This window comes from Drosophila serrata, unplaced genomic scaffold (genome assembly GCF_035046125.1).
Source record: "Drosophila serrata isolate PLE 108 unplaced genomic scaffold, ASM3504612v1 contig_240, whole genome shotgun sequence".
NCBI classification, from domain to species: Eukaryota; Metazoa; Arthropoda; class Insecta; order Diptera; family Drosophilidae; genus Drosophila; species Drosophila serrata.
Window position 1 is genome coordinate 6,776,043 of NW_028257138.1, and position 24,886 is coordinate 6,800,928.

General features: G+C 42.7%; 4 protein-coding genes across 4 annotated transcripts; 1 reads left to right on the forward strand and 3 right to left on the reverse strand.

The window, feature by feature from the left end:
* Window positions 1-118: 118 nt before the first annotated feature.
* On the reverse strand, window positions 119-614 carry LOC110182388 (zinc finger HIT domain-containing protein 1). Its single transcript, XM_020950428.2, has one exon. It carries the CDS (start codon window positions 612-614, stop codon window positions 165-167), a length of 450 nt encoding a protein of 149 aa, XP_020806087.1. The 3' UTR covers window positions 119-164.
* Tfb5 (transcription factor B5) lies at window positions 119-1,049 on the reverse strand. The gene is made up of 2 exons (XM_020950429.2): window positions 904-1,049; window positions 119-847 (listed from the first exon to the last, which is right to left on the reverse strand). The coding sequence occupies exons 1-2, from the start codon at window positions 936-938 to the stop codon at window positions 661-663; spliced, it is 222 nt and encodes a 73-aa protein (XP_020806088.1). The 5' UTR covers window positions 939-1,049; the 3' UTR covers window positions 119-660.
* On the forward strand, window positions 300-2,562 carry SelT (selenoprotein T). Its single transcript, XM_020950348.2, has 3 exons — window positions 300-855; window positions 952-1,541; window positions 1,641-2,562. Exons 2-3 carry the CDS (start codon window positions 1,396-1,398, stop codon window positions 2,089-2,091), a joined length of 597 nt encoding a protein of 198 aa, XP_020806007.1. The 5' UTR covers window positions 300-855; window positions 952-1,395; the 3' UTR covers window positions 2,092-2,562.
* Window positions 2,563-4,888: 2,326 nt separating this feature from the next.
* On the reverse strand, window positions 4,889-23,981 carry vkg (Collagen alpha-1(IV) chain viking). Its single transcript, XM_020950389.2, has 9 exons — window positions 23,891-23,981; window positions 23,581-23,781; window positions 11,219-11,401; window positions 11,116-11,160; window positions 8,438-11,048; window positions 6,464-8,381; window positions 6,290-6,404; window positions 6,003-6,226; window positions 4,889-5,938 (listed from the first exon to the last, which is right to left on the reverse strand). The coding sequence occupies exons 2-9, from the start codon at window positions 23,668-23,670 to the stop codon at window positions 5,242-5,244; spliced, it is 5,883 nt and encodes a 1,960-aa protein (XP_020806048.2). The 5' UTR covers window positions 23,671-23,781; window positions 23,891-23,981; the 3' UTR covers window positions 4,889-5,241.
* Window positions 23,982-24,886: the final 905 nt, after the last annotated feature.

The following is a 24,886-nucleotide window of genomic DNA, read 5'->3' on the forward strand; positions in this document are numbered from 1 at the left end:
TTGATATATATGAATTGTACGAACTGAAATCTCCATTAAATTTTTCAACACAAAAAAATAGCTAGAAAGTTCTTTGACCAGATCTGGCAACTCTATCAAACGAAAAGCCTCTTCTTAGTTAATTCTAGATTTGATTTATTGTTTATGTTTAAACTACAACCATTTCAGGCGGTCCACTTCAGGCAGCGCGTGTCCTGGTGTGTTTTGAGGCAGCGCACCCGGCAGTAGCGCGTCCCGCAGGCGGTGCACGAATACAGGGAGAAATTGCCGCAGACGGCACAAAAGTGGCGCAGAGGTTTCTGGGGTGGCGGAGCCGTGGCGCTCTCGTAGTTGGGACGCTGCTTGTCCTCCTCGAGCAGCTGCTGGAAGTTCTTGCGATACTTGGCCCGGAAGTATTCGGCGCCCTTGCGCTTGGTCTTCTTCTCCTTGCCATTCGGGCTGTCCTGGAATTTGGGCAGCTTCTTGGACATGACCAGGTCGGCGTGCGGGTCGTCGTGGAAGTTGTCTTGCTCCAAAGCCTCCAGAGCCTTGCGGGCGCGTCGCTGCCGGGCGGCCACATCCAGCACGCGCTTTTTCTCTGCATCCTTGATGCGATTGGACTCCCGGCCCGTCATGGTAGAGTTTCGTTGTATTTTGTGTTTGAAGATTTTCTGGAAGTTTCTAGGCGTCCTTGTCGTGCAGCGGGAAGCTAATGCGGTCCATCAAGTCGTCGACGCGGGCTTGCAGCACATCCACAATGTCCGTAGAGATGAATAAATGATTCTCGTCCAGATCCTGGATTATAAATTTGCGACCCAGAGCCAGCTTCTCGTCCAAGTGCAGCAGGAATTGTTTCATAGCAGGATCACTGCAAAGGTATGTATTAACTATATATAATTTAGGCTATATGTTGGGATTACTTACCACTCCACCAGCACTCCTTTCATAACATTTACCATGTTTTTTGTTTAGCTTTTTTCGCGGAGCAAATCCGCCGCAGAATGGAGGGACCGGACGGCGTTCCGTGGATTATGCCATGGAGTCGTAAAAACAAGGTATATCCTGCTTAGATTAACTGGTCACACTTCGCCTACCGGCTGGAAAGTATCTTTGCTGTTTTCGAACGTTTCTCGACACTTTTTGACTCCCAATATGAATAAACTGCAGCCCAACCTGTCTAGTCAGAGCTTCTTAAAGCATTTTCTGTGAACAATACGGATAAACAGCCATAAATACATTCAGATGATAGACCGGATACTGCAGCGCTGCCAGACCGTCAATTTGCTTGCATACCCAGTTGAAGCCGTAGTAGGCGTATTTCCCAGCCACCGCCGCACGGTCTTACTAATTGGCAAAGTACAAAAAAATAATACTACTCCGAAATTCTAGTGAAGAAAACCCACGAAAATTAGCGCAATGGAAGCCCTAAATGGAAGAAATATAGCACTGCTGGTACTGTGCCTGTGCGCCACCTACGCGCTGGTGGTCGCCGACGTTGAGAAGGAGATACCGGCCACGAAATTCGGCCAGAGCTCGGCGCCGACGATGACTTTTCTTTACTGGTGAGGATTACGCCGGGGCAATTAACATAATATATGTATGTGTATATATGTGGGTCCGACTGAACATACGTGGTTTTCTTTTTCTGTCTTGCCGCACAGCTACTCCTGCGGCTATCGCAAGGCCTTTGAGGACTACGTGAACATTCTGGGTGAGAAATACCCGCAGATCCAGGTGCATGGCGGCAACTACGACCCGCCGGGCTTCAACTACTATCTCTCCAAGATTATATTCGCGCTGAAAATCATCATCATTGTGTCGGTGGTGAGTGCGGTCAGTCCGTTCACCTTCCTCGGCCTGAACACGCCCAGCTGGTGGGGCCACCTGCAGGCTAACAAGATCTACGCTTGTATGATGATCTTCTTTCTCGGCAACATGCTCGAGGGCCAGCTCATATCGTCGGGTGCGTTCGAGATAACCCTGAACGATGTGCCCGTGTGGTCGAAGCTGCAGACGGGTCGCTTCCCAGCGCCCGAAGTACTGTTCCAGATCATCGACAACCATTTGCAGTTCAACGAGAAGGTCCAGGAGAATCCGGACTTTGTTAAATAATAGTGTGGATGGACAGGCTGGATGATGACGCGGAGGCGGGACAACACCAAATATCCCACTCTACTACTCCTACATCCTACACTCTAAGCTCTTGTCCTGATCTAACCTTAACTTAGCTGTACCTCTCCGTTTCCCCATTCTTACTTTTAGCGTCACCTCCTTATATTTGTATTTCCTTTAATTGCTTAGTGATCTATATGTACGTATATTTATGTGTAGCCACCTGTCATATGTCGTACGATAAGCTGCCCGTGAGAGAGATACGGGTATACGGGGTACATCGTGCGAACAGCCTCTGCCTATACACAGATGTACCTTGTCCAATAGCCTTTACGAGAGAATGTGTATCATTACTTGTTAGATTCGGGGGAGGGAGCAAGCAAACTGATTACACGCGTATATATGTAGACCTTTTTCAAATTGTAATAAAATTAAATATGCTGTCGAGTTTCAAAGCCGAATGAACCATAATCATGTGTATTTAACTAAATAAAAAGGAGCGATGCGGGTAATTATATGGAATATTTTATTTATTATTTTATTTAAAGAGAGAAGCAATTTAGAGTGTAAGAATGTCTATTAAGGGTTGTTATTAATTGCACTCGTATATTGGTTTTGATATTAGTTTCAATATTTTTTAGAAATCTGCGTGAGGTTATAGGATTTGTAAACTCTCCATGGTATTTTAATTTTAGTTAGAAGCTTTTTACTTTGGGTAGGACTAATTTCTGACCCCAAAAATCATATATATTCTTCATCAGCATCAACAGCTGAATCGATCTAACTATCCCAGGTTGAAAAAAAATTGTATTATCAATTTTTCGATTTTTGCAAAAAAGATAAGGGGTTAAAATTTTAAAAAATCGATACAAATGTAATTTTTTGATATTTTAAATTGAGTATGCAGTTTTATTGCCTTCGTAAAAACTAGCATAGGAAAGGTTTCCCAATTGAAATTAATGCATATTTGGCTTAGTTAAGACTTTTTTAAAATTAGATTTATAGACAAAAAAATCACATAAAATATAGATAAATATCGACTCAAAGAATGGTACTCTAAGTTTAGTCAGAAGCTTCTAGAAATGTGAAGGACTGTTTCCCGAAAAAACTGAGTATGCAGTTTTGTCTCCAGAATAAAAGCTAACATAAGTTTAGTAAATTTTTGACATAGCTATGAATTTTTTAAAATTTGGTTTATAGACGAAATTGGCACATAAAGTATAGATAAATTTCGACCAAAAAATGGTATTCTAAGTTTAGTCAGAAGCTTGTAAAACTGTGAAGGAGTCATTTCCGACCCCACAAAGCATATATATTCTTGATCAGCATCAGCAGCTGAATCGATCCATCTATCTCCGGTTGAAAAAAAAATTTTGAAAATTTTCTCGATTTTTGCAAAAAATGATAAGGGCTTACATCACTAAAATTGCCAAAAATCGACACAAATCTTAATTTTTTAACATTTTAAACTGAGGATGCAGTTTTATTGCCCCGGTAAAAAACAGCATAGGAAATGTTTCCGAATTGAAATTAATGCATATTTGGCTTAGTTATGAATTTTTAAAAATTTGATTTATAGACGAAATTGTCTCATAAAATATAGATAAATATCGATTCAAAGAATGGTATTATAAGTTTAGTCAGAAGCTTGTAGAATTTTGAAGTACTTTTTCCCGAGTAAATTGAGTATTCAGTTTTATTGCCATAATAAAAACTACCATGAAAGAATTCCAAATTAAATTTAATGTTTTCGTGGTTAACTGTTTTTTAAACTTAAATTTTTCGAAAAAATTGTCTTATAACAAGAAACGAAGCTAACTTGGAGAAACCCATAGGGGGGTAATGGGTTCGAATGTGAAATCAATCATAACTAAGCTAATTAAGATATTGATTTCAAATATTTATTTATATGAACTATGGCAATCAGTGGATTTTTGATTTTCGTATATTACTAAGAAAATATAAATATATATTTTTTCAACTGGACTTAGCTAGATCGATTTAGCTGTTGATGCTGATCAAGAATATGTATATGGTAAATGATTTCTGGGGTCAGAGCATTGCACGAATCTGACTAAAATTATAATGCCCTGCAAGGGTATAATAATGTAGCAAAAGTTGGTGCAAAAGTCGGGATCAGTTTTGTAATTAATAATTAAGTTAGGGTGTTAACTTTGAGTATACAAATTGATGTTAAATTTTAGATTACAATTAAGGAATTCATTTGAAAATAAAACAATGTTTCCAGAACTAGGCCTGATACAAGGCATTGATATATTAATATGATATAATAATCATGATTAAGACTTACCGGTTTCATCATTGTTTAATTACTTCCTTCACTAAGATGACATCAATTAGGCTTTCCATCGAAGTGAGCTGCTTCCGGTTATCCATATGTATACCATGGTACCGAAGAGTAATCACTTTCATTATCACTAATGATCAGCATCATTATCACTATCATTATCACTTTCACCACAGATGTTAACAGCGGGCTCGCCACGAACAGACTGATTCGCGCGCGAGGTGTGTACCTCTATTTATAGTCCCCGAGGAAAGAGAACAGAGAATCTGAGAGCGAGAGAGCCAGGGGGAAAGAGTTAGCTCTAGAGAGTAGAGTAGAGAGTAGCATAGAGCAATTAAGAGAAACAGATACACAGAGAGTGATTGCTATTCCGAAAGAGCTGGCTATATAGAGAGGGACAGAGCGGGAGAGTGAGCGAAGTGGAGAAATATTTAAATTGAATAATTAACACCTTTCCCTCTATTGCATTTAAAGTTTATTTTGTGTGCATTGGTTTTATGTTGTTTAAATTTTATTTATCAAAAAACTGGGTTTGGTTTTTGGTTTTGTGTTGTTACATTTACAATTAAATCCCAACAATTGGAGCTGTGTGCAGGCAGTGTGGATACGGATACTCCTCTCGCCCCCATTTATGAACTGAATCCTTTCTTCTTCTTGGCACTTGGCACTTGGTTTGGGTGTGTTATTAGTGTGTGGCGTTTGGCGGCCACGTAATTAGATTACTTCTACACAGAAAATGGCACTGTTCAGTGTTTGGTTTTGGTTTTTTGGATCGTTATCGTTATCGCGATAGGATAGCAATATACTTAAGACAAAGATTTAACTGCTACTTAGTGGGGAGTCTAGGGTGCGGTGGTGTCCTCGCGCGTGCGCCGACGGTACTGGCGAGGATCGCGTGCGTACTCGCTGTAGCTCTGCGGCTGGTTGCTCGGGCGGCGCTGCTGATACCTTCCGTTCAAGTAGTTGGATGGAGCCGGGGAGTACGGCTGCCGGGGAGCTTGAGCTTCATTGGTCCGTTGGTATCCACCGGCGCCGGTGCTGCGCGGCTCGGAGCTCCAGCTGGAGCTCGATGACCAGCCGGCGGGATTGGAGCCGCCAGCATTGGATTGCCAACCGGGGTTACTCCTTGAGTTGGCCGTATTCCAGCCAGCGTTTGTTCTGGGAATAGCACTGGATCCCGAGGACCAGCTGGAACCGCCACGGGCTGCATCGGGTCCTGCGGGCCAGCTGTAGCTGGATCCTGGTTGTCCCTGGCTAGAGCCAGAGTTCCAGCTAGAGCCGGAACCTGGTTGCCCCTGGCTGGAGCCCGAATTCCAGCTAGAGCCGGATCCTGGTTGTCCTCCACTGGAACCCGATGACCAAGATGACCTGCCGGAGCCAGAATCAGATCCTGAACCAGAGCCCGAAGACCATCTCGAACCGCCGCCCGATGGACTCCTAGAGTCTGAGCCGGAGCTCGAACCCGAGGACCAAGACGAGGATGCGGTGGACAGGGTGCGGGCCACAAAGGCATCACCACGACGACGGCAAACTGTGCATCTGAAAAGATATTATAGGTAATGTTTAAAGCTCTTTGAAGAGCAGAGCTCAGGGCAAAACCCACCTGCTAATCTTGCTGGTCGGATCGGTCTTGAGCGTCTGCTGGCGCGGCTGGGACCACATCTCCTGCTCCTCGATAACGGAAAGCCAGAATGAGGCCAAGGCATCGTAGTAGTTGCAGCGTCCATGGCCATGGCACTCGATCACCGGCTGGCCACGGAACTGCTCCAGACAGGAGCCAGGCGAGACAAGGTTCTGTCCAACGCCGCCTGTGTTGTCCAAGGTGGTCTAAATTGAATTACAAATTGATTAATAGGGAATCTCCAACTCCTTCTAAAGTATCCTCCATACCATGTAGTAACTGAAGCCGGTCCACATCTCCTCCCAGCCGCCGGGACAGTTTGGAATGGACATGGATTGCGAGTGCAGGGCAATCACTCTGGTCGAGGTCTCGCACACCACGCAACTAGAAGCCACAAAGAATAATTAAACCCTTTTGAATTCAATTTCAAAAATATCACTTACCGCGAGATGTACTTCATGAGATCCCTGGACTGGATGGGCGTCATGGTCATGGGCATGGGCTCGTCAGTGGACAGCCAGAGACTGTCGTCATTGTTCTGGGCATAGTTGCAGACATTGTTCAGATCGCACATCATGTACGGCATGGTGGTGAATCGCATCAGGCAGGAGCCGGCCTGTCCCAGATCCTGGCCAGCCGTGCGGGCGGAGGCCACGTTGCCGGACAGGGAGTAGCCCTCCCACAGCATATTCGTGTTGGCGGGACAGGTGGGAACCTGCACGGACTGCGAGTGGCGGACGAAGATGAAGCCGCGGCTCTTGGGTGGTGGCGGTGCCGGTGCTGGGTCACCCTCGGGTCCGGGCAGACCACGAAGACCAGGTCTACCCGTCAGACCGATCGGACCAATGTCACCGCGTGGTCCTTGAGGACCATCCGCACCGGAATAGCCAACCTCACCCTGGTCACCGCGATAGCCGGTGGCACCGCGCAGGCCAACGAGTCCCTCGAATCCTGGTAATCCGGCATCACCCTGCTGACCCTTGAAGCCATCGAGGCCGGGCTCACCGCGGTCTCCTGGTCGGGCCATAGAGTAGGAGTATGACTCTCCCGGTTGTCCCTTCTCGCCGTACAATCCGTCCATGCCGTCAATGCCGCTCCAGCCGGCGTCACCAGTGGGTCCCCTTGGTCCCGGGGCACCCACTCGTCCAAAATGGCCAGGACGACCGGGGTAGCCCTGTTCACCCTTGGCGCCATCTCTGCCGGGAGCGCCCTGGAAGCCGACATCACCAATGTCGCCCTGCATGCCCCAGATAGCGAAGCCAGCCTCTCCCTGCTCTCCCTGGCGACCCTGGTCGCCATGCTCTCCCTTTGGTCCGGCCAAGCCGTGCAATCCGTTGCGTCCTGGTGCTCCTGGATAGCCGACATCACCCTGATCTCCAGGTCGGCCCTGAATCTCGGGTCCACGGTGTCCGATTATGCCATTGGCTCCGTACTCTCCCTGCTCGCCGGGAGCTCCCTTCTGACCCCTGCGTCCTGGTCGACCCTGGCGTCCATCGTAGCCGGCGTCACCATCTGCTCCACGCTCTGCTGCTTGGGTCAGGCCGGGAAGACCTCGCGGTCCAATGTCACCCTGGGAGCCCTTGGCTCCGGGAATGCCATCGTAGCCGGGTTGGCCGGCAAAGCCAATGTCACCGCGCTCACCCTTGGCACCCGGTAGTCCGATGAAGCCAATCTGGCCCATTTCACCCTTCTCGCCGCGTTCACCAACGATGCCTTGGTCACCGGGGAAGCCGCGGTACAGGTACCGATCTCCCAGATTCTCCACGCGTCCAGGATAACCGATTTCACCTTCGTCTCCCTGAATACCCTTCAAGCCTTGTTCGCCGACGGGGCCCTGTGGTCCCTGGTCACCGTTCATTCCCATCAGGCCGGGGTAGCCTTCGTCACCCTTCGGGCCCTGCAGGCCATCGGGTCCACTGGGGCCGACCTCTCCGATGGCGCCCTTGAGACCAGGAGCTCCGTTTCGTCCACGATAGCCATCCAATCCCTGGGCACCGGGGGCACCGGGCTCACCCGCTTGTCCGGTGAGACCGCGTTCACCACGTTGTCCCTTCAGGCCATAACGTCCGGGGATTCCATTGATTCCAGGATTGCCGGGCTCTCCCTTCCGTCCGATGGGGCCATCAAAGGCAATTGGCGAATCACCGGTAGGACCACGCTGTCCCTTGGGACCGGGAGCACCAGTATAGCCGGGCGGTCCCGTCCAGCCGGGCTCACCATCGTCACCCTTGATGCCACTGAAAGCGGCCGAACCCTTGATGCCAGTCCGACCGGGGAAACCACGGTCTCCCTGCTCGCCCTTGCGTCCGGGCAGGCCATTGGCACCAGGATAGCCGTACGGTCCAACGTCACCAGCAATTCCTGACAGTAGAGATAGGGATTAGCTATTATTAAGGATAACAGAGTACGCTACTCACCCTTAAGTCCAAATTCACCGACTGCGCCACGAGGACCGATGTCGCCGGGTCGTCCATCTGCACCAATATCACCACGATCACCCATGTCACCGATCATGCCGGGAAGGCCTCCAATACCGGGACTGCCGGGGAAGCCCTGGGGGCCAGGATTGCCGAGAGCACCACGAGCTCCGGTATAGCCGATGCTTCCCTTGACGCCATTCTGGCCATTCTGTCCCTGCCAGCCCACCTCTCCCTTCTGGCCCTTAAGGCCGTGCGGAGCAAGGCGTCCATTGCGTCCGGGCTGACCCTGGGGTCCTGGTGGTCCTATCACATAGTCACCGCGCTGACCCTTGTTGCCGGGCAATCCTGTCAATCCGATGGCTCCATACGGTCCCATCTCGCCCTTGGCTCCCTTCTCTCCCGTACGGCCAGGTGGTCCATATTGTCCAGTTTCGCCAGCATCACCGTAGAATCCCTTGATACCGGGCCGTCCGGGCACTCCAATATCACCGGGAATCACCGATTGTCCAGGTTCACCGCGAAGTCCCTTCAATCCGACAAAGCCATCGACACCGGGCTCGCCGTCCAGGCCGGGTAGGCCGGGGGCACCGTGCAGTCCATAGTCTCCGGTAATGCCCGGATAACCCTTGAGACCCTCGGGTCCCTGGATTGTCTCGCCAGCCGGTCCCTCCTCACCGATATCGCCAGGAATGCCAGGAATGCCTTGTTCACCCTTTGGTCCTCGTGATCCAGGCTCACCCTGGAAGCCTTTGTCACCCTCGTCGCCTCTGTTGGTGATCACCTCGCCGGGATGCATGTTACCCTTTTCTCCCTTCAATCCCATGTCGCCGTCGTCACCGCGCTCACCCTTGAGTCCATTGTAACCGGGTTCGCCAATCAGGTACACCTTGGGCGTGGTTGGGTTCTGTCCGGGACTGCCATTACGTCCGGGACGACCTGGGCGTCCGTCGACTCCAGGACGACCAGTGTCACCGTAGTCACCGCGCAAGCCCGGCTCACCGCGTGCACCCTGGGCTCCATGGGCTCCAGCGGCTCCCTTCAGACCATCGAAACCTTGTAATCCACGACGTCCGGGCTCTCCATCGTCGCCCTTTTCCGCTGCTCCCAGGCTGCCAATAACAATGACCTTTCCAGCGACACCCTTTCTGCCGGGGACTCCCGTCTCGCCGGGAATACCAGGAGATCCGCGGATACCCTTGAAGCCAGTCTTGCCGGGTTTTCCTTGCATGCCCTGAGGACCACGAGCTCCGGTTAATCCGATCAAACCACGATTGCCATGGGCGCCAGGATAGCCGGTGTCACCTTCCTGTCCTCGTGGTCCACGGGGTCCAGCATGACAGATGCCGCAGTCGTCGCCGCGCAATCCCTTGTCTCCGTGCAGTCCTCGGAAGCCGGGCATGCCATCGTCACCGGGATAGCCACGTAGTCCAGGCGGTCCCTGTGAACCGGGTGGGCCCACAATGTTGTAACCCTCACCGGGCAGACCCTTGTCTCCGGGCAGACCGACCTCTCCGCGTTCGCCGCGATAGCCATCCTTGCCGGGCAATCCGTTCAGGCCAGCCTCTCCCTTGGGTCCGATCATATTGTAGCCGGGATCACCACGCAGTCCATAGCGTCCGGGTGGACCAGCCTCCCCGGGCGGTCCCTGGGGTCCAGGCGCACCAATCAGTCCATAGTCACCGGCTTCGCCGCGCTCACTGCGTCCGGGTGGACCACGTTTGCCGCTGAATCCCTGATCACCGGGCTGGCCATGGAGGCCAGTTGGACCGCGACGTCCTGGCTTGCCGGGCACACCGGGCGGACCGCGATGGCCCTCGGGTCCAATGTCTCCCTGCGGTCCAACGGGGCCCGGCAGAGACTTGCTCATCGTGGGATCGTATAGACCCTTGGGGCCCGGACGACCTTGGACACCGGGCATGCCATCGAATCCATCCTCACCTCGCTGTCCCGGGCTGCCGTCCAATCCGTCAATGCCATTGTAACCTGGCGCTCCCTTGACACCCTTGTCTCCAGGTACTCCCGGCTCACCGTCCTTTCCAGGCTTGCCTCGCTCACCGGGTCCGCCGACATCACCTCTGGAGCCCGGAAGACCGTCACGTCCGAATGGACCCTGCTCACCACGTGGGCCGGCCGGTCCAATGTCTCCCCGTGGACCCACTTCGCCACGGTAGCCCTTTAAGGAGATGTCAACGGTGAGTGCTCCAGGCTCGCTCTCGCCCGGGTCGCCCTTCTCTCCAGGCGTTCCCTGCAGGCGGTACGGTGTTTCCATCGGTTCGCCAATATCACCGGGTTGTCCCTGTGGACCCGGGTCTCCCTTGGCGCCGGTCAAGCCAGCGAATCCAGTGTCACCTTTCTGTCCTCGATCACCCTCAAAGCCGGGCGGTCCGTCATAGCCTCCAGGACCGCGGTCACCGCGACTGCCCTTGGTGCCCTTTGAGTTGATGCCGCCCTCGCCGGCGTCACCGGGTGGACCCTGGGGACCAGGCTTGCCCGGCGGACCGCGAACTCCGTTCTCGCCAGGAGCTCCAGCGGGGCCGGATATACCGGGCTTGCCGTCACAACCATCGATGCCACGGGGTCCCGGTGTGCCATCCTCGCCGGGGAAACCCTAATTTGGGGGTAAGAGATGTGATAATTAAGGCTCTATCTTTGGTCCCTTCTTCATGGTCACCTACCCTGGGGCCAGGATATCCGGGTTCACCAACAAATCCAACATCACCCTGCAAACACATTATTTGTTAGTTCAGAGACACCTTCAAAGGGCTTAGGAAGACCTACTCGATGTCCTTTTTCGCCAACTTCACCGTACTCGCCGACATCTCCCTTCTCGCCCAGATAGCCAGCCGGTCCAATTGGTCCCACATCGCCAGCAGGCCCCTCCAAGCCGGGAACTCCGGGTGGACCGATGGCACCGATGCGTCCCTTGATTCCTTTGCAGTCGCATAGCGTGGTGTTGCAGACCTAACAGAACAGAAAAGAGTGTCCACTTATTAGTTATTCAAATCGGGAATCGGGAATAGGGAATCTAGAGAACTGTGAACTGGTCTTGATTGCCCCTGATTGGGAGCTTTCATTTGGTTAATCGAAGATGTCAGCAGGAATTCGTTTCAATTCGATTGAAATTTGTTATGCAATACCATTTTATACGCACTTTATTAAATGCTGAATATGTTTGTACATATTTTGTATATTTGTGTATATTTTCTTGGGATATTAGTATATATATAAAAAACTATATATCCTTTAAAATTCAAGTACAAATTATAATATTTAATTAGTTTATCTTCTTGTTGTGATGCTTTAAGTTTACTTAATTATAGCAAAAAAGGAAGGTCTTGCAGTTTGCCATTGAATTATAACATCAAATCGGAAATCAATCATAACTAAGCTTAAAATATTTGTTTTCTTTGAATTAATATTAATCGTAATTTTTATATGACAATTATGTCTTTAAATAAAATTTTAAAAAAGTCATAACTAAGCCACAAGTACAGTAATTTCAAATCGGAAACCTTTCCTATGCTAGTTTTTATTATGACAACAAAACTGCATACTCAATTTAAAATGTTAAAAAATCAAAATTTTTGTCGATTTTTGACAATTTTAACGATGTAATCAAGAATATATATGATTTATGGGATCGGAAATGAGTAATGAAAATAAAGCCTTAGGTTTATAGAGCGGACATAAATGAGCTTTGATTTAAGCTTAAATTTTAAGATTGCTAAATTTTTATTAACATTTTAATTTGGCATTATTTGGCTTGCATTAATTATTTATTTATTTAAGCTTGAATACGTTTCAACTTTTCCCAACTAAATCACAAACTTGACGCTGGCATAAACCTATTGACCTTCGACTGGCAGTTTTCTATGCTCGGCGATTTCGTGAAATGCTTTGCCATAACAACAGGCAAATGAAAATCTCGCCTTAGTCGGAAAATCAACAACAACAACAATAATAATTATAATTATACAGCGGCAAGTGCAACGAGTGCGAGTTGGTGCAAGTTGCAGCGGCTTTAATTGCTCGGCTTCCGTTTGCAATGAGATAATCTTCTAAACTCGTCTGCGAGTCCGTTTGCCTTTTGCTTTTCTGCTTTTTTTCTGCTTTTGCTTTTGCTTAGTCAATTGTGCGAAAGCATAAAGCATGCTTCTCTGAGGCTGGAAAATGCAGCAGAAAATCTTTGGGAGGTGGGTGGAAAAGTGAGCCGCATTTAGCGCATTTTTAACCCCATTAAATGTGCACTATTATTTTTGTAAACAAATAATGCAATTTGGTAAAAAAAGTGCGATTATCTGGTATATTTCAAGTAATGAAAGAGCTTTGAAATCCATCCAGAACACCTCGGAACACGCATGTATTTATTGGCACATTTCTTGAGGTTTCCCCCATTGATGTCAGCACGTAAACATCCTTAGTTAGGTTTTCGTATTTTCTTATTAATAGAATTGACATAATTTCATCTTGGTTAAAAGTTCACAAAAATTTATTACCGAATTTTCAATGCGCTGAGACAGTTTCCTACTAAAAATTTTTTAAATAACAAAAAAAAACTGCACACATGTTGCACGCATGTGTCCCGAGAATCTTTGCTTTTCTTTTTTTCCAGATTCTTTTTTTTTATATATAATATGGAAATTATGTGTGTGTTTAATTGTGGAAAAGAATTGGTGTCAAATGTTTGGCCAAGTTTTTAGTTTTTGGATTTTCAAAAGACACCTAGAGATAGAGAGAGTTAGGGAATATTGATTTGGAGGTGAGTTCAAAGCCCTGTAAGATAGCATCCTATCCCGCTGAATATGAGTTCCCAGAACTGGACTGCCCTCAAGGAGATCAAACCATCTGTTAACCAAATATCCACATCCAAAAAAACCCGAAACGAGAACGTGAAAAGTAAACAACATGGAAAGCAAAAAACTGAAAACTACAAAAAGCTAAAAAAGAAAAAACAAGACTTCTTTGCATTGCGGTGAACCGAAAGATGATGCTGTAGCTGCTCTTGTTCTTCTTTTTTCTCGAACAAGAACAAGTGAAAAATCCGAGAAAATGCAGATACAAAAATAAAATCCAATTCATTCGACCCAATACCCCCCACTAAAAAATACGGGGGTGTGTGCAGGTGTGCATTCAAAAAAACAATTGCACTCGATTTCTGGAAAATGAGAAAGCCAACTGTGTGAAAAATTAGGGATATATTGAGTAGCTGCACAGAGAGAAATAAGTATTTGATTGAAATTTTAGCTCTCTTATATACCAACTTAATATTTATATTTATTATTATTTATTTACCTAAGATTTTAGCTCACAGAAGCAGCTTCCATTGGCTTCAATCAGACTTGAGGCTTTGTTTAAATTTAAATTTCCACTTCAAACTTGAAGATTTTTAGCTTTTAATATACCTTCTCATGTAAATTTCTTTCAGTGTTAATCAAATATAATAGCTTTACTTTTTAATGAAATAATTTCAATGCTAAACTTCGATCAGTTCTTGGTCTTATTCAAGTCTTTTGTTTCACACATTCCTTCAATCGAAAAGTCTGCAACAGAAACCCCCAAAAATACCATCGAATTTCATTCAATCAATTGAAACAAAGTGAAACCTAAGGAATTCTGCTCAGATAACAAGATATATATATAAATATATATTTATTTAAACTATATAAGCAGCCAGCGAGTGGAAATTGTTGCGGTAACAGTTTGAAAAGTGACAGCACTGCAATTTCCTTGAACTTGACACTGGGCCACTGTGTCTCTGTGCCGAATGCATATATGCATATATATATGGTACATATATACCCCGATCCATCCAGCACTTTTATTTTATTTTATTTTTATTTCTTTTGTTTTTTTTCTTGTTTTTTTGGGGACGGCCAGACAACGCACCACACTAAGTGGCGTCGTCGAGTGGGAAAAGGGTGAGCTGAACTGTGCACTGTGTTTTTGATTGCCACTGGCACCGTGTCTTGCTTTCACAGACAAACAAAAAATTAAAGAAATAATAATAAAAAAAGGAATTACAGCCAAGTCAGCAAAGGAGGCAGTGACTCTGGGAATATTCATGAAAAAATTCGGTTTAAAATTCCTGAATGGGGCACGCGTGTCTGCGGTAACTAAGTATTTGCAGGTGTAGGATATCTCTGGTTCTTTGCTTTTTTAAAGCATTAATTGGTATAGGATAAAGTCTCTTAAATGTTAAATAATATTTGTATTGGCCTTGTTAATCAGCTTATAAAGCAATTGGAATTATTTATAAAGAACATCTGTTACAGAATTTAATTTAAAAGTTAAGTTACATCCTAAAGGCTTGGGTATTTAACCGAAAGGTTAGATTAAGGCATGTAAATGTGGCCAAAAGTACAAGTATATATCAGAATTAAATACATTTCCTATTCCTTTATATTTAATGTTCATTTGACTTGATTTTATGTATGTTTTTCATTACTTTTGCATAATTTTTAAGATAATATTGTGAATAATATTCAAGTTTCAATACCATATTTATGGTTTCCTTCTTTTGGAAGATAAATAAACTTATATGTGAATCTATCCTTATAAGTTAGGTCTTAAATTCTGGCAAAATCTTCTATAAATAGGTTTATTTCTGAAGTAAAATCTATTTTGTCCTTGTTAAAGAAAAGGAGCCTGCTAACTTGCCTCCTTGCATATCCTTGTTTCAAGGAAGAAGCCTGCCTGCTTCCTTTTAATAAGTTCCACCTGTTGCACCACTGTAAAAGTCTGATCGTGTCGGAAAACATTATATACACAGACATATCTGATACATATCATCTATATGCGGCGCTCAGATCCGATGTGTGTCAGTGTTGATCGCACTTAAGCGCATTTACACATGTTTAAGCCAATTGTCCCAGTTCCCGCTGGCTCGTGCAGCGTGCAACTTGCACATAGTTTAAGGTCAAAGCTAAGCCTGTTCATATAGGATATATATGTACAGATATCTGGCATATATATCTGGCGCGACAATTGGGCACACCCAGCCCACGCCAATCGTGCTGAGAATTCTTCTACCCTTAAGTGCTAATTCTGGTATTTCTCGGTCGAAAAAGGCAAGTCCATTGGCCCGACACGTTCTGAGATACAATTCTGAAGGTCTCCCCAGTATCTAATGTCAGTCTTTTTGGGGTGCTAAGTTTATGCCTTTCCGCTGAACTGTAAGCGATACCTTTTTTTATTTTATAACTTCAACTTTAGACGGACTTTTGCGGTTATTCAGGGAATGCAAAGCACAGCGAAAAGTCTTGGAAGAAATCAAGGAGTGAGAGAAAGGCAGGCATGGAGCCTTAAAAGGGGGTTACTTTTAGGGTTACTATACCTCTAATATACCTTTACCTAACAGAAAAAGCTATATATATGATTAATTATGAAAAAAAGGAAGGAAAACTATTTTAAATATTTTTTATTAGAAATAAATAATGGATTAACTAGGGTCAAAGCTCAAAAAACACTAAAATGTTAAAAAAAGAGTTTCTAAAATTCCAAAAAATATATGAACTCTAATTAACTTTTGTAAAATAAACAAATTAACCTTCAAACCTTAGCCTTAACCTTTAAAAACTACTCAAAATCCTTTCAAAACTATGACTTAAACCCCTCCTAGAAATGATTTCCGCATCTACCCCTTGTTTGTGTAGGAGACATACGCCCCTGGTAATCTGTATCTCAAAGTTGGTGGCCTGGTCTGCCTCTGCCCGGATGTGGCATACAACAAAAAATAACACAGAATAATAATAATTATTATAAGAATGTCATCTTATATATAGTGAGTGTATAAATCACAGCTGATAAGCTGCGACAGCTTCTTAACTCCCGAGAACGCAAGCAGAAAATTAATTAATACATTTCAATTTGTCATTAAATTATATTTTATATACAAAAACATATGCACATGTATTGTGTATATTTTAATATGTTTCTTTCATGTTGAAATCCAGGCGATGGACAAAGGGGTTATCTGTTGCAGAAGCAACACCATCAATGTGTGTTCTTTGTTGTCAAGTGACAAAGTTTTAAAAAAGGGAAATTCCTTTTTACCATGGGCTTAGAACTTCTTAACAAAAACGGTCACAAGTGTTTAAATAATAAAAATATTCTAACAAGGACTTGCTTTAAGGGTTTTACAGGTTTCTATAATCAATATTTAATATTTATTTTTTTTAGGTTCTATTACAATGATTTCTCCAAATGTATTTACCAATTATCGAGGATCCTTTTGTGCGTCACAATTGACCCAATTCGACAATAGTAAAGGCTGCCATGTCCGACAACACGCGCCATCAATCAACAACATTTTCATTTTCATGGAATGGAGTGGGAATTTTCACAATAAGAACAACAAATCAGTTGTAAAATATGCATCATAAACGTTTTGAAAACGACATGCAACAATGCAGGCAAGAATTAAGAAAAACCAAAGTAGTAGAACTCAAAATGATGCGTAAAAACAGGAGAAATATTATTTAATCTAATGATAAGCTTAGAAAATACTTCAATAATAAATAAATAAATGTATAAATAAGGGCGTATTTAATACATTTTAATTTATTTATGTATTTGATCATTGAATTCAAACCAAAAAGCAAGTAATTAAGTTAGTACAACACTAAAGTCTTAAAGCAATCAATAGAGCTCCCAATAAACCTAAATTTCTCATTCATAAAATATTCCAAAATACACACAAATATACCTAAAATTATTATTGAAAAAATTCGCCCATAAATAATATAGATCTGCAGTCCAATTCGCATAAGGAATGCGAATGCATATGGCTCCAACAATGGACTTCAAACATCATAATTTTTTTAGTGTCTCGCATAAAAGTATTTCATTGAGAGAGAGACCAGGCGCAAACCCAATTGCGATTACAACCGCTCCAGATTCATGCCGAGATCTACAGGGTAGCAGTATAAAATCGTATATGGGGCAACATATGAGCAGCGTGTGATTGACATGAAAAAGCAATGCGCGGAGGAGCATAATGGATGCACATCTGGTGACGATGGAGGCGGCGCACTTGCAGCATGACATCATTTTCAACGGCTTGACATCGCATTTATATAGAGTACATATGATGCAGAAATCTGCACTGGCACACATGGCGATCATGGAAGTGAGAACTGGGAACTGGGAACTGGGAACTGGGAACACCCACGCACTCGCCCGGGAGTCATAAATGAGCAAAAATAATCGCAGTTGGGCCAGTTAAGTGCACGGTTACGGCATCGTTGGTCATAATTGTTTGGACACCAGCCTGACAGATGATAACTAATTGCCCTGCACTCAAATTAACATTGAAATTGATGGACAGCGAGCTGTCATAGCTTCGGGCTTTCGTTTTGTGCCAATAAATTGGCGATAAGGAAGCGCCAAATGATTGAATTCTGATTCAATCACAGCGAACACCTGCTCGGGAAATTGTTGCTGGGGAAAGGGTTTTTGCAAAGACAGTGGTTCCTTTAAATATTTATTCATTATTATATTATTTATTTTACTATATTATAAGTGTTTTAGCAGAGACCTACTCTGAAACATTCAATAAATATATGCTCTGTATTGATCCTGCAGATTTTGATAAAGTAAATTTTAAAAATCTCATAACTAAGCCAAAAAAGCTTTAATTTCGCCTTTAATCAAATTTTAAAAAAGTCATAACTAAGTCAAAAATTCCTTAATTTCAATTCGGAAATCATTCCTATGTTAGTTTTTGATAGGTTAACAAATCTGCATACTCGGTTTAAAATTTTAGGAAATTGAATTTTTTGTCAATTTTTGACAATTTTAATGATGTAACCCCTTATCTTTTTTTGCAAAAATCGAGAAAATTTTTAAAATTTTATTTTCAACCGGAGAAAGATGGATCGATTCAGCTGATGATGCTGATCAAGAATATATATGATTTATGGGGTCGGAAATGACTCCTTCACAGTTTTACAAGCTTCTGACTAAACTTAGAATACCATTTTTGGGTCGAAATTTATCTATACTTCATGTGAAAATTTCGTCTTTAATCAAATTTTAAAAAAGTCATAACTAAGTCAAAAATTCCTTAATTTCAATTCGGAAACCTTTCCTATGCTAGTTTTTATTATGGCAATAAAACTGCATACTCAGCTTAATATGTTAAAACATAACTAATTTTGTCGATTTTTGACAATTTTAATGATGTAACCCCTTATCTTTTTTTGCAAAAATCTAAAAAAAATTTCAAAAAAATTTTTCAACCGGACATAGTGACATCGGTTCAGCTTTTGATGCTGATCAAGAATATATATGATTTATGGGTTCGGAAATGACTAATTCAACTGTTACAAGCTTCTGATTACAATTATAATGTATAGGGGTATAAAAACTACATCAAAAACATTCTTTAACTATAATGTATCATTAAAAGAAAACCGATTTATTTATATTCTAAAATTTGCAACTCTTGAACCAAGAAAATCAAAACTCTAAAAGTTCAGCCTCCAAATCAACAAGAAATCAGACCTTGTCCAGTTATAGACCACTTTCCAATCAAATACGGTCCAATTATAGATCGCTTTTCAATCAAAACACTGTCCTGTTATAGATCGCTTTCTAATCATTAACCCATTGATTGACTTTCTGAAATATTTCGCTAAATAATTTAGGCAATCAAGACTCGAAATTGTGCAAAAGTCTTGTTCGGCCTGGGACCTGGACTCTGGCAAATTTAAGCCAGTTTATTTTTAGCTGTGACGCTAGACGTTTGCCGTTTGAAATCTCAGTATATATATTATATATAGTGTCTAAATATATAGTATGTACAGGCAGCACAGCTCTAATGAATATGAATATCAATTCCAAAAGCCAAGCCGAAGCTGATAACAGGGCAAAATATAAAAAAGAAACAACGAAAAAGGAGAACAACGAGCTGTAGTTATGAGACAGATGACTGATAACCCAATTTCATGTGTTCCTTTGGCAGCATCTCTGCCTCATAAATAATCGTTTCAATTTACAAAATTCATTACAGAGGCTGCACTACTAAGTGGCCCCTCGACCATATCACTCATACGACATGTTGTCCGTATCTCAAGACACACACACAGAGAGAGAGAGAGAGAGAGAGAGAGAGACGGTCTTCGCATAATTTCCGCATTCAGTTGCAGATAAATAAATAATTGAGTCAAATTGAAATGCAACTCGCCAAACAATTCTACTCAAGCACGCAAATAAACTTCCCCCAAAGAGGAGTGCCCCATTCAACAATGAGATGATGATCATTGTTGTGCCCCGAGTGCTGGCCATTCTTGTTGTTCCTGGGCGGTCCATCCATTCGAATCCCCGCTAATATCTGTGGATACTTTGGATACTTTGGACACTGTGAGTACTGAGTCCCCCCAGAAGTTGGCCCCGCTCTGTCTGGCCCCGCCGAATGGTCAGTGATTTATGCCAGCGGGCTCGGGTCAGTTCAGATCAGTCTCAGGATCGCAGCACATAAACAGAAAACTGAGGAACACAAGGGGAATGCACTGGGAAAAATTATTAGGAGGTCTTTCTGAAGATAATTTATTACTGAAATTACTGAATTATAAATATGTTCTTCTTGGGATAATTAAAATGTTTTTAGAGGTAATATAGCAGAAAATCAATAAGAAATTTTAATCAGAAGCTTGTAACAGGTAAAGGAATCATTTCAGTCACCCCATAAATCATATATATTCTTGATCAGCATCAACAGCTGAATACATCTATCTATTTTGAAAATTTGTTCGATTTTTGCAGAAAAAGATAAGGGGTTACAACATGAAAATTTTTCAAAAATTTACAAAAAATTGAATTTCCTAAAATGTTAAATTTAGTATGCAGATTTATTAATCTATTAAAAACTCACATAGGAACGTTTTCCGAATTAAAATTAAAGCTTTATTAGCTTAGCTATGAGATTTTTAAACTTTATTATGTCGTCAAAATTAGTACAATTATTTTTTATGATTATTCCTTTTACCCGCTCACTTTTAATTATTAATTATTATTTATTTAAACCCAAATGTAATATTTTTCCCAGTGTAGAAGGAAAGTTTCTAAGCAGAAGCAACAACAACAAACAACAGAGAGCGAGTTTTAATTCCAATTTGAAATGTGGCAGAACGTCAAAAGATTGCCGCCACCCCAGCCCCCACACACTCTCCCCCCCCCCAATCACCCCCCGCTCTTTCTCTCTAAGAGAACCCTTCACCGATCACTTGAGCTGCTAATTGTCGGCATCGAACATGCACACACTTGCACACTTGCTGCTCCACAGACAATAACGGCATTTCCATATATAGCCAGCCAGGGAGCAAGTGCAGGGGAGGAGGGGGATATATGCACATTTGGGGTGAGGGCGAACGAATACTGCTGTTGCTGCTGATAAAGACCATTTATCAAAATTCATTCATAGAATGGACCAGGGACCGTGGTCTCAGCTGCAGTCGAGAACTGAATCTCACAGACTCTTTGGTTTTGCACTCGGCTCTCTTCCGTTTGGAGCTGCTCTTAAATGGTTGGAGCCCACTCTCTTTAGTGTGTGTTTTGGGGGAACGGAAAAGGAAATCATTAAACTGAGCTCACTGCTTGCAAAACTCATTGCGTGAGGGGTTTTACAGGCACTGTTTGAAATCAGTTAACTGTTTGGTAACTACCGAATTTTAAATACTCTTTAAAAATTATTTTAAGCCATAAAATGTATAGAATTTTTTAGCTAATAAAATATAGATCTAGGAATTGTTAATACGTAATTAGTAATTACTAATCTTTACTGTATATTATATGCTTTTTAATAATGATTTTATGTGAGTATGTCACAAAAGGAAATAATGTTGATAACATTTCATTCATTTACTTCCTATTATTAATAAGCTATATACATTGTATAATATAATATTTTGCATGGCTTGCAATTTCTTTGAGTCACTTGCTTATCACAAATAAATGCATTTAAAAAATGTAAATCCCCTTTTACCTCTTATTAACTGTATACTATGCACTCTGGCATAGTAATATTACATTTTTAAATAAGAATTTAAACTCTATATTTGAACTATCAGAAACCTTATTCTCCCGTTTAACGTTAGAGTATCCCAAACAACAGTAGCTCACAACAAATCAAGTTTTTAGAGCCTTGTGGTTTCTGTGGGGATCTTCCAGCAAGCAGCGCTTAGATCTCCAGGTTAACCCACAAAAAACAAAAACCCCCCCCAGAAGAGGGAGCTCTCACTCGGTATCGGAGTTGGGGGATACAGGGCCCTGGCATTGACCACGTAACCGAGTGCGAAAAAGACTTGAAGGGTCGAATTACCAAAGTTGTCAAACGAGCTTTGCCGTTTTATGATGCCAAACACGTGAGTGTGGCGATAAAAACGAGCGAAGATCGCAGCGAAAATGTGTGCGACACAGAGAAATTGTGAAAATTGTGGAAATCACTACCATACTCGACGATCCACTCCATATGCCGCCGATCCGTAGGTAAAGCCAAAAGTCAGGCCATGCCGAGATAGCCCCTGGCGACACTTGCGTTCGGTTCTATTTTCTGAATTTGAATTCTGAATTGAAATCTAGTTGAATTCATGTCGCAATCAGCGGAACATGCTATCAATATGGCGTCAATGCCGCCAACATAGCAATAGCAATAGCAAATAGGTCTAATTAAATGTGTGGAGGATCAGCGGGCAGCAGAAGCAGCGGCTCGGAGCCTGATAAGCTCGACGAATGCCATCAAAAAGTAGGCGCCGCCGTTGTCGCCATTGCTGGCATGTGCTCCATTTTCCTCCATCATCATCATCCTTAGCTTATGAAATTCAAGCTAAAATAGCATCAGCATTTAGTTAACAAGAAACTGGAGTAGTTTTATGCTTTTAACATAAAATAATTAGGTTTACTAAGGGGTTTTTGTTTGCAGTTTGGCTAAAAGTTGTGTGTAGCAAAAACTGTTGCATACTTTTTAGGGCGTTCTTAAAGGCAAAGGTTGTTCTTACAAATAAAGGGTTTTCATTTATTAAAAATACGTTAAGCTCATGTAAGCTGAGTAATTTTATTTTAAAAAGTCTGAATAACTGGGTGCTATTTATTTTCTAGATTTTTTTCTAAAGTTTCCTTATTTAAATGCAGTTTTTCTAGAGGGAAAGTCTGTTCCTGAGAGTTTGTGCATTCAACTATTACTTAAAAATTCGATAACTATAAATGTTTCAAACTTAGAACTAATAAATTGAATTGGTAAACTAATGTAATAAAAATCTATTTTAAATTCCTTTAAAATACTATTTTAAAACTCTATAAATTCCTTGAAAACTCATTTAAAAACCCTGCCTGAGCTGAAACTCTTTAATGCAATGATTTCCTTGCCAAAAATTGCCTTAAAAGAATGATGAGAATTAAATGCTAATCAAATAATTATCAAAGTAAAATTTTAATTGCCAACCGGAAACGTTCAATGGCAAATCTTTGAAAAGCTAAACGAAATCCTCTTGATTACGGGGTTATCACAGTTTCGGTTATCACGAAAGGCTATCACCTTTCACCTATTCGAAGAACAAAAAAAGCATAAGTTGCCAAAATAAATTGAATGACATAATCCGTCCCCGAAACGTCGCTGGACTCCAATGAACCCGCCAGTCCCGGAACGGAATAAAGAATCGATTATCTCCCTTGGGAGAGGCAAAAGAGTTGCAACTATGCCGGAAGCTGCTTTGAATGAAAGAGTGCAATATTATTCAAGAATAACAATAACACTTGCTATTGCTGCTGTCGATGATGATTAAGAGCTGAGCTTGGCGGCTGACCTAATTTTAGTTGTTTATATAGTAATTGATAAAGGAATTTTTTTTGGCGCCTGCTCTTAAAGGCAAAATCGAGAAGAAACAGTTTGAGAAGCATTGGATAGCCAACTTAGTTGTATAAACATTTCTTTAAATGTTATAGAAATGTCATTTGAATTATGATTTTTATATTTACAGTTTGAGCAGCACTTGGAATTATTTTTCTAAGTTGACAGTTTGAAAATAACTTTACCAAACATTAAAAAAATTGTATTAAGAAAGAATTGTTTTAAAAATCCCAAACAATGTGTAAGATGATTTTTTTTTAAATGTAATTTTTATATTTAAATGAAATCCTTGACTTACCTTTGCTCCTTCCGCAAAGGACACAACGCCGGCCAGCAGATAAACGGCGCCCAGCAGACCCGAGAGATGCCGTAGATCTCTGGGTAACATCTTTCGTTTGGGTCCTTTAGTCCTGCACAGGAACTGTATATATCTCACTGTGTTGCTCTATGTTTCTCTCTATCTCGTCCTCTCTCTCTCTCTGTCAACACACACACGAAACTGCGAACGAAATAAGCATTAAGTTAATTGATTTGCATATACTTTTGTTTAGAATTTTTTAATTATTTTAAAATTAGCTTGAAAACCGTTATTAAAAGTGGAAACTAACAGAAAACGCTGATTTGCTGCTGCTGCGATCGTCGGGCACAGCACTCTCCCCACATGTGGAGATCGTCAAGCGTTCGAAGTGTTACTAAACACGAGCCCCACAAGAAATTCACATTCGTGGCCCCCGCGCTCGGCAGTCGCTCGGCCAGCCGATCGTCGTTCGGCTCACCCACACTAAGGCATTGTGGAGCTGTCATGGTGTGGGTGCCAGTGACTGAGGAGGAGTGGTGGTGTGTGGCTGCTGGGCCCCAGGCCAGGGACAGAGGCCCGGATGGTGGCTATGAATTTAGCACTTTGCCGCCTTGAAACGAGGAAATGAGCTAACCGAATCACAAAAGCTGACCCAATACCCGAGCTACTTGTTCCTCCAAGATTCCTATTCCTATATTTCCCATTTCGGTTCCGTTTTGAAGCACTTTTCTGCTGGGGTATACTGTGTCTCGGAGGAGCTGTGGGTTTAAAGAGCCAGAATATGGTAATATAACCAACTTAAATATTTGAATAACCTGCTAAGATATATTTTTCATTAGGAATTTTACTTTGGAACAAACTTTTCTCAAACTATTTCTATTATTTATAATTTATTTCCAGTATTTCCCCTTATTTTTTGTTTGTTTTCAAATTCATCTTCTATGAATAATCTGTTTATAAATATTGTTTAAACACCTGCAACAATCCCTTAAATGTATTATTAAACTTAAGCCCTTCTCAACATTTCTTTTTTGTTTCAAAAACATATATTCTAGGTATATTCTAGTCTAAATTGTCCCTCTATAACAATTCGATGCTTGGTTGTTTGTCACGACAACTCTCGTGATTAGGTTAAGGCTTTTTCATTTAGTATATGGCATATGCGGAGCTGATAAGACGGATATGGCTGCGTATTTCCTGTTAGAAAAATCTCAGCATTAATCCAAGCTTCGCTCTGCTTCGAGTTTTTCAATTAATTTCTACGCAGAATTACAAAAATAGAACCTTTCGAAATTCAAGCCTGGGG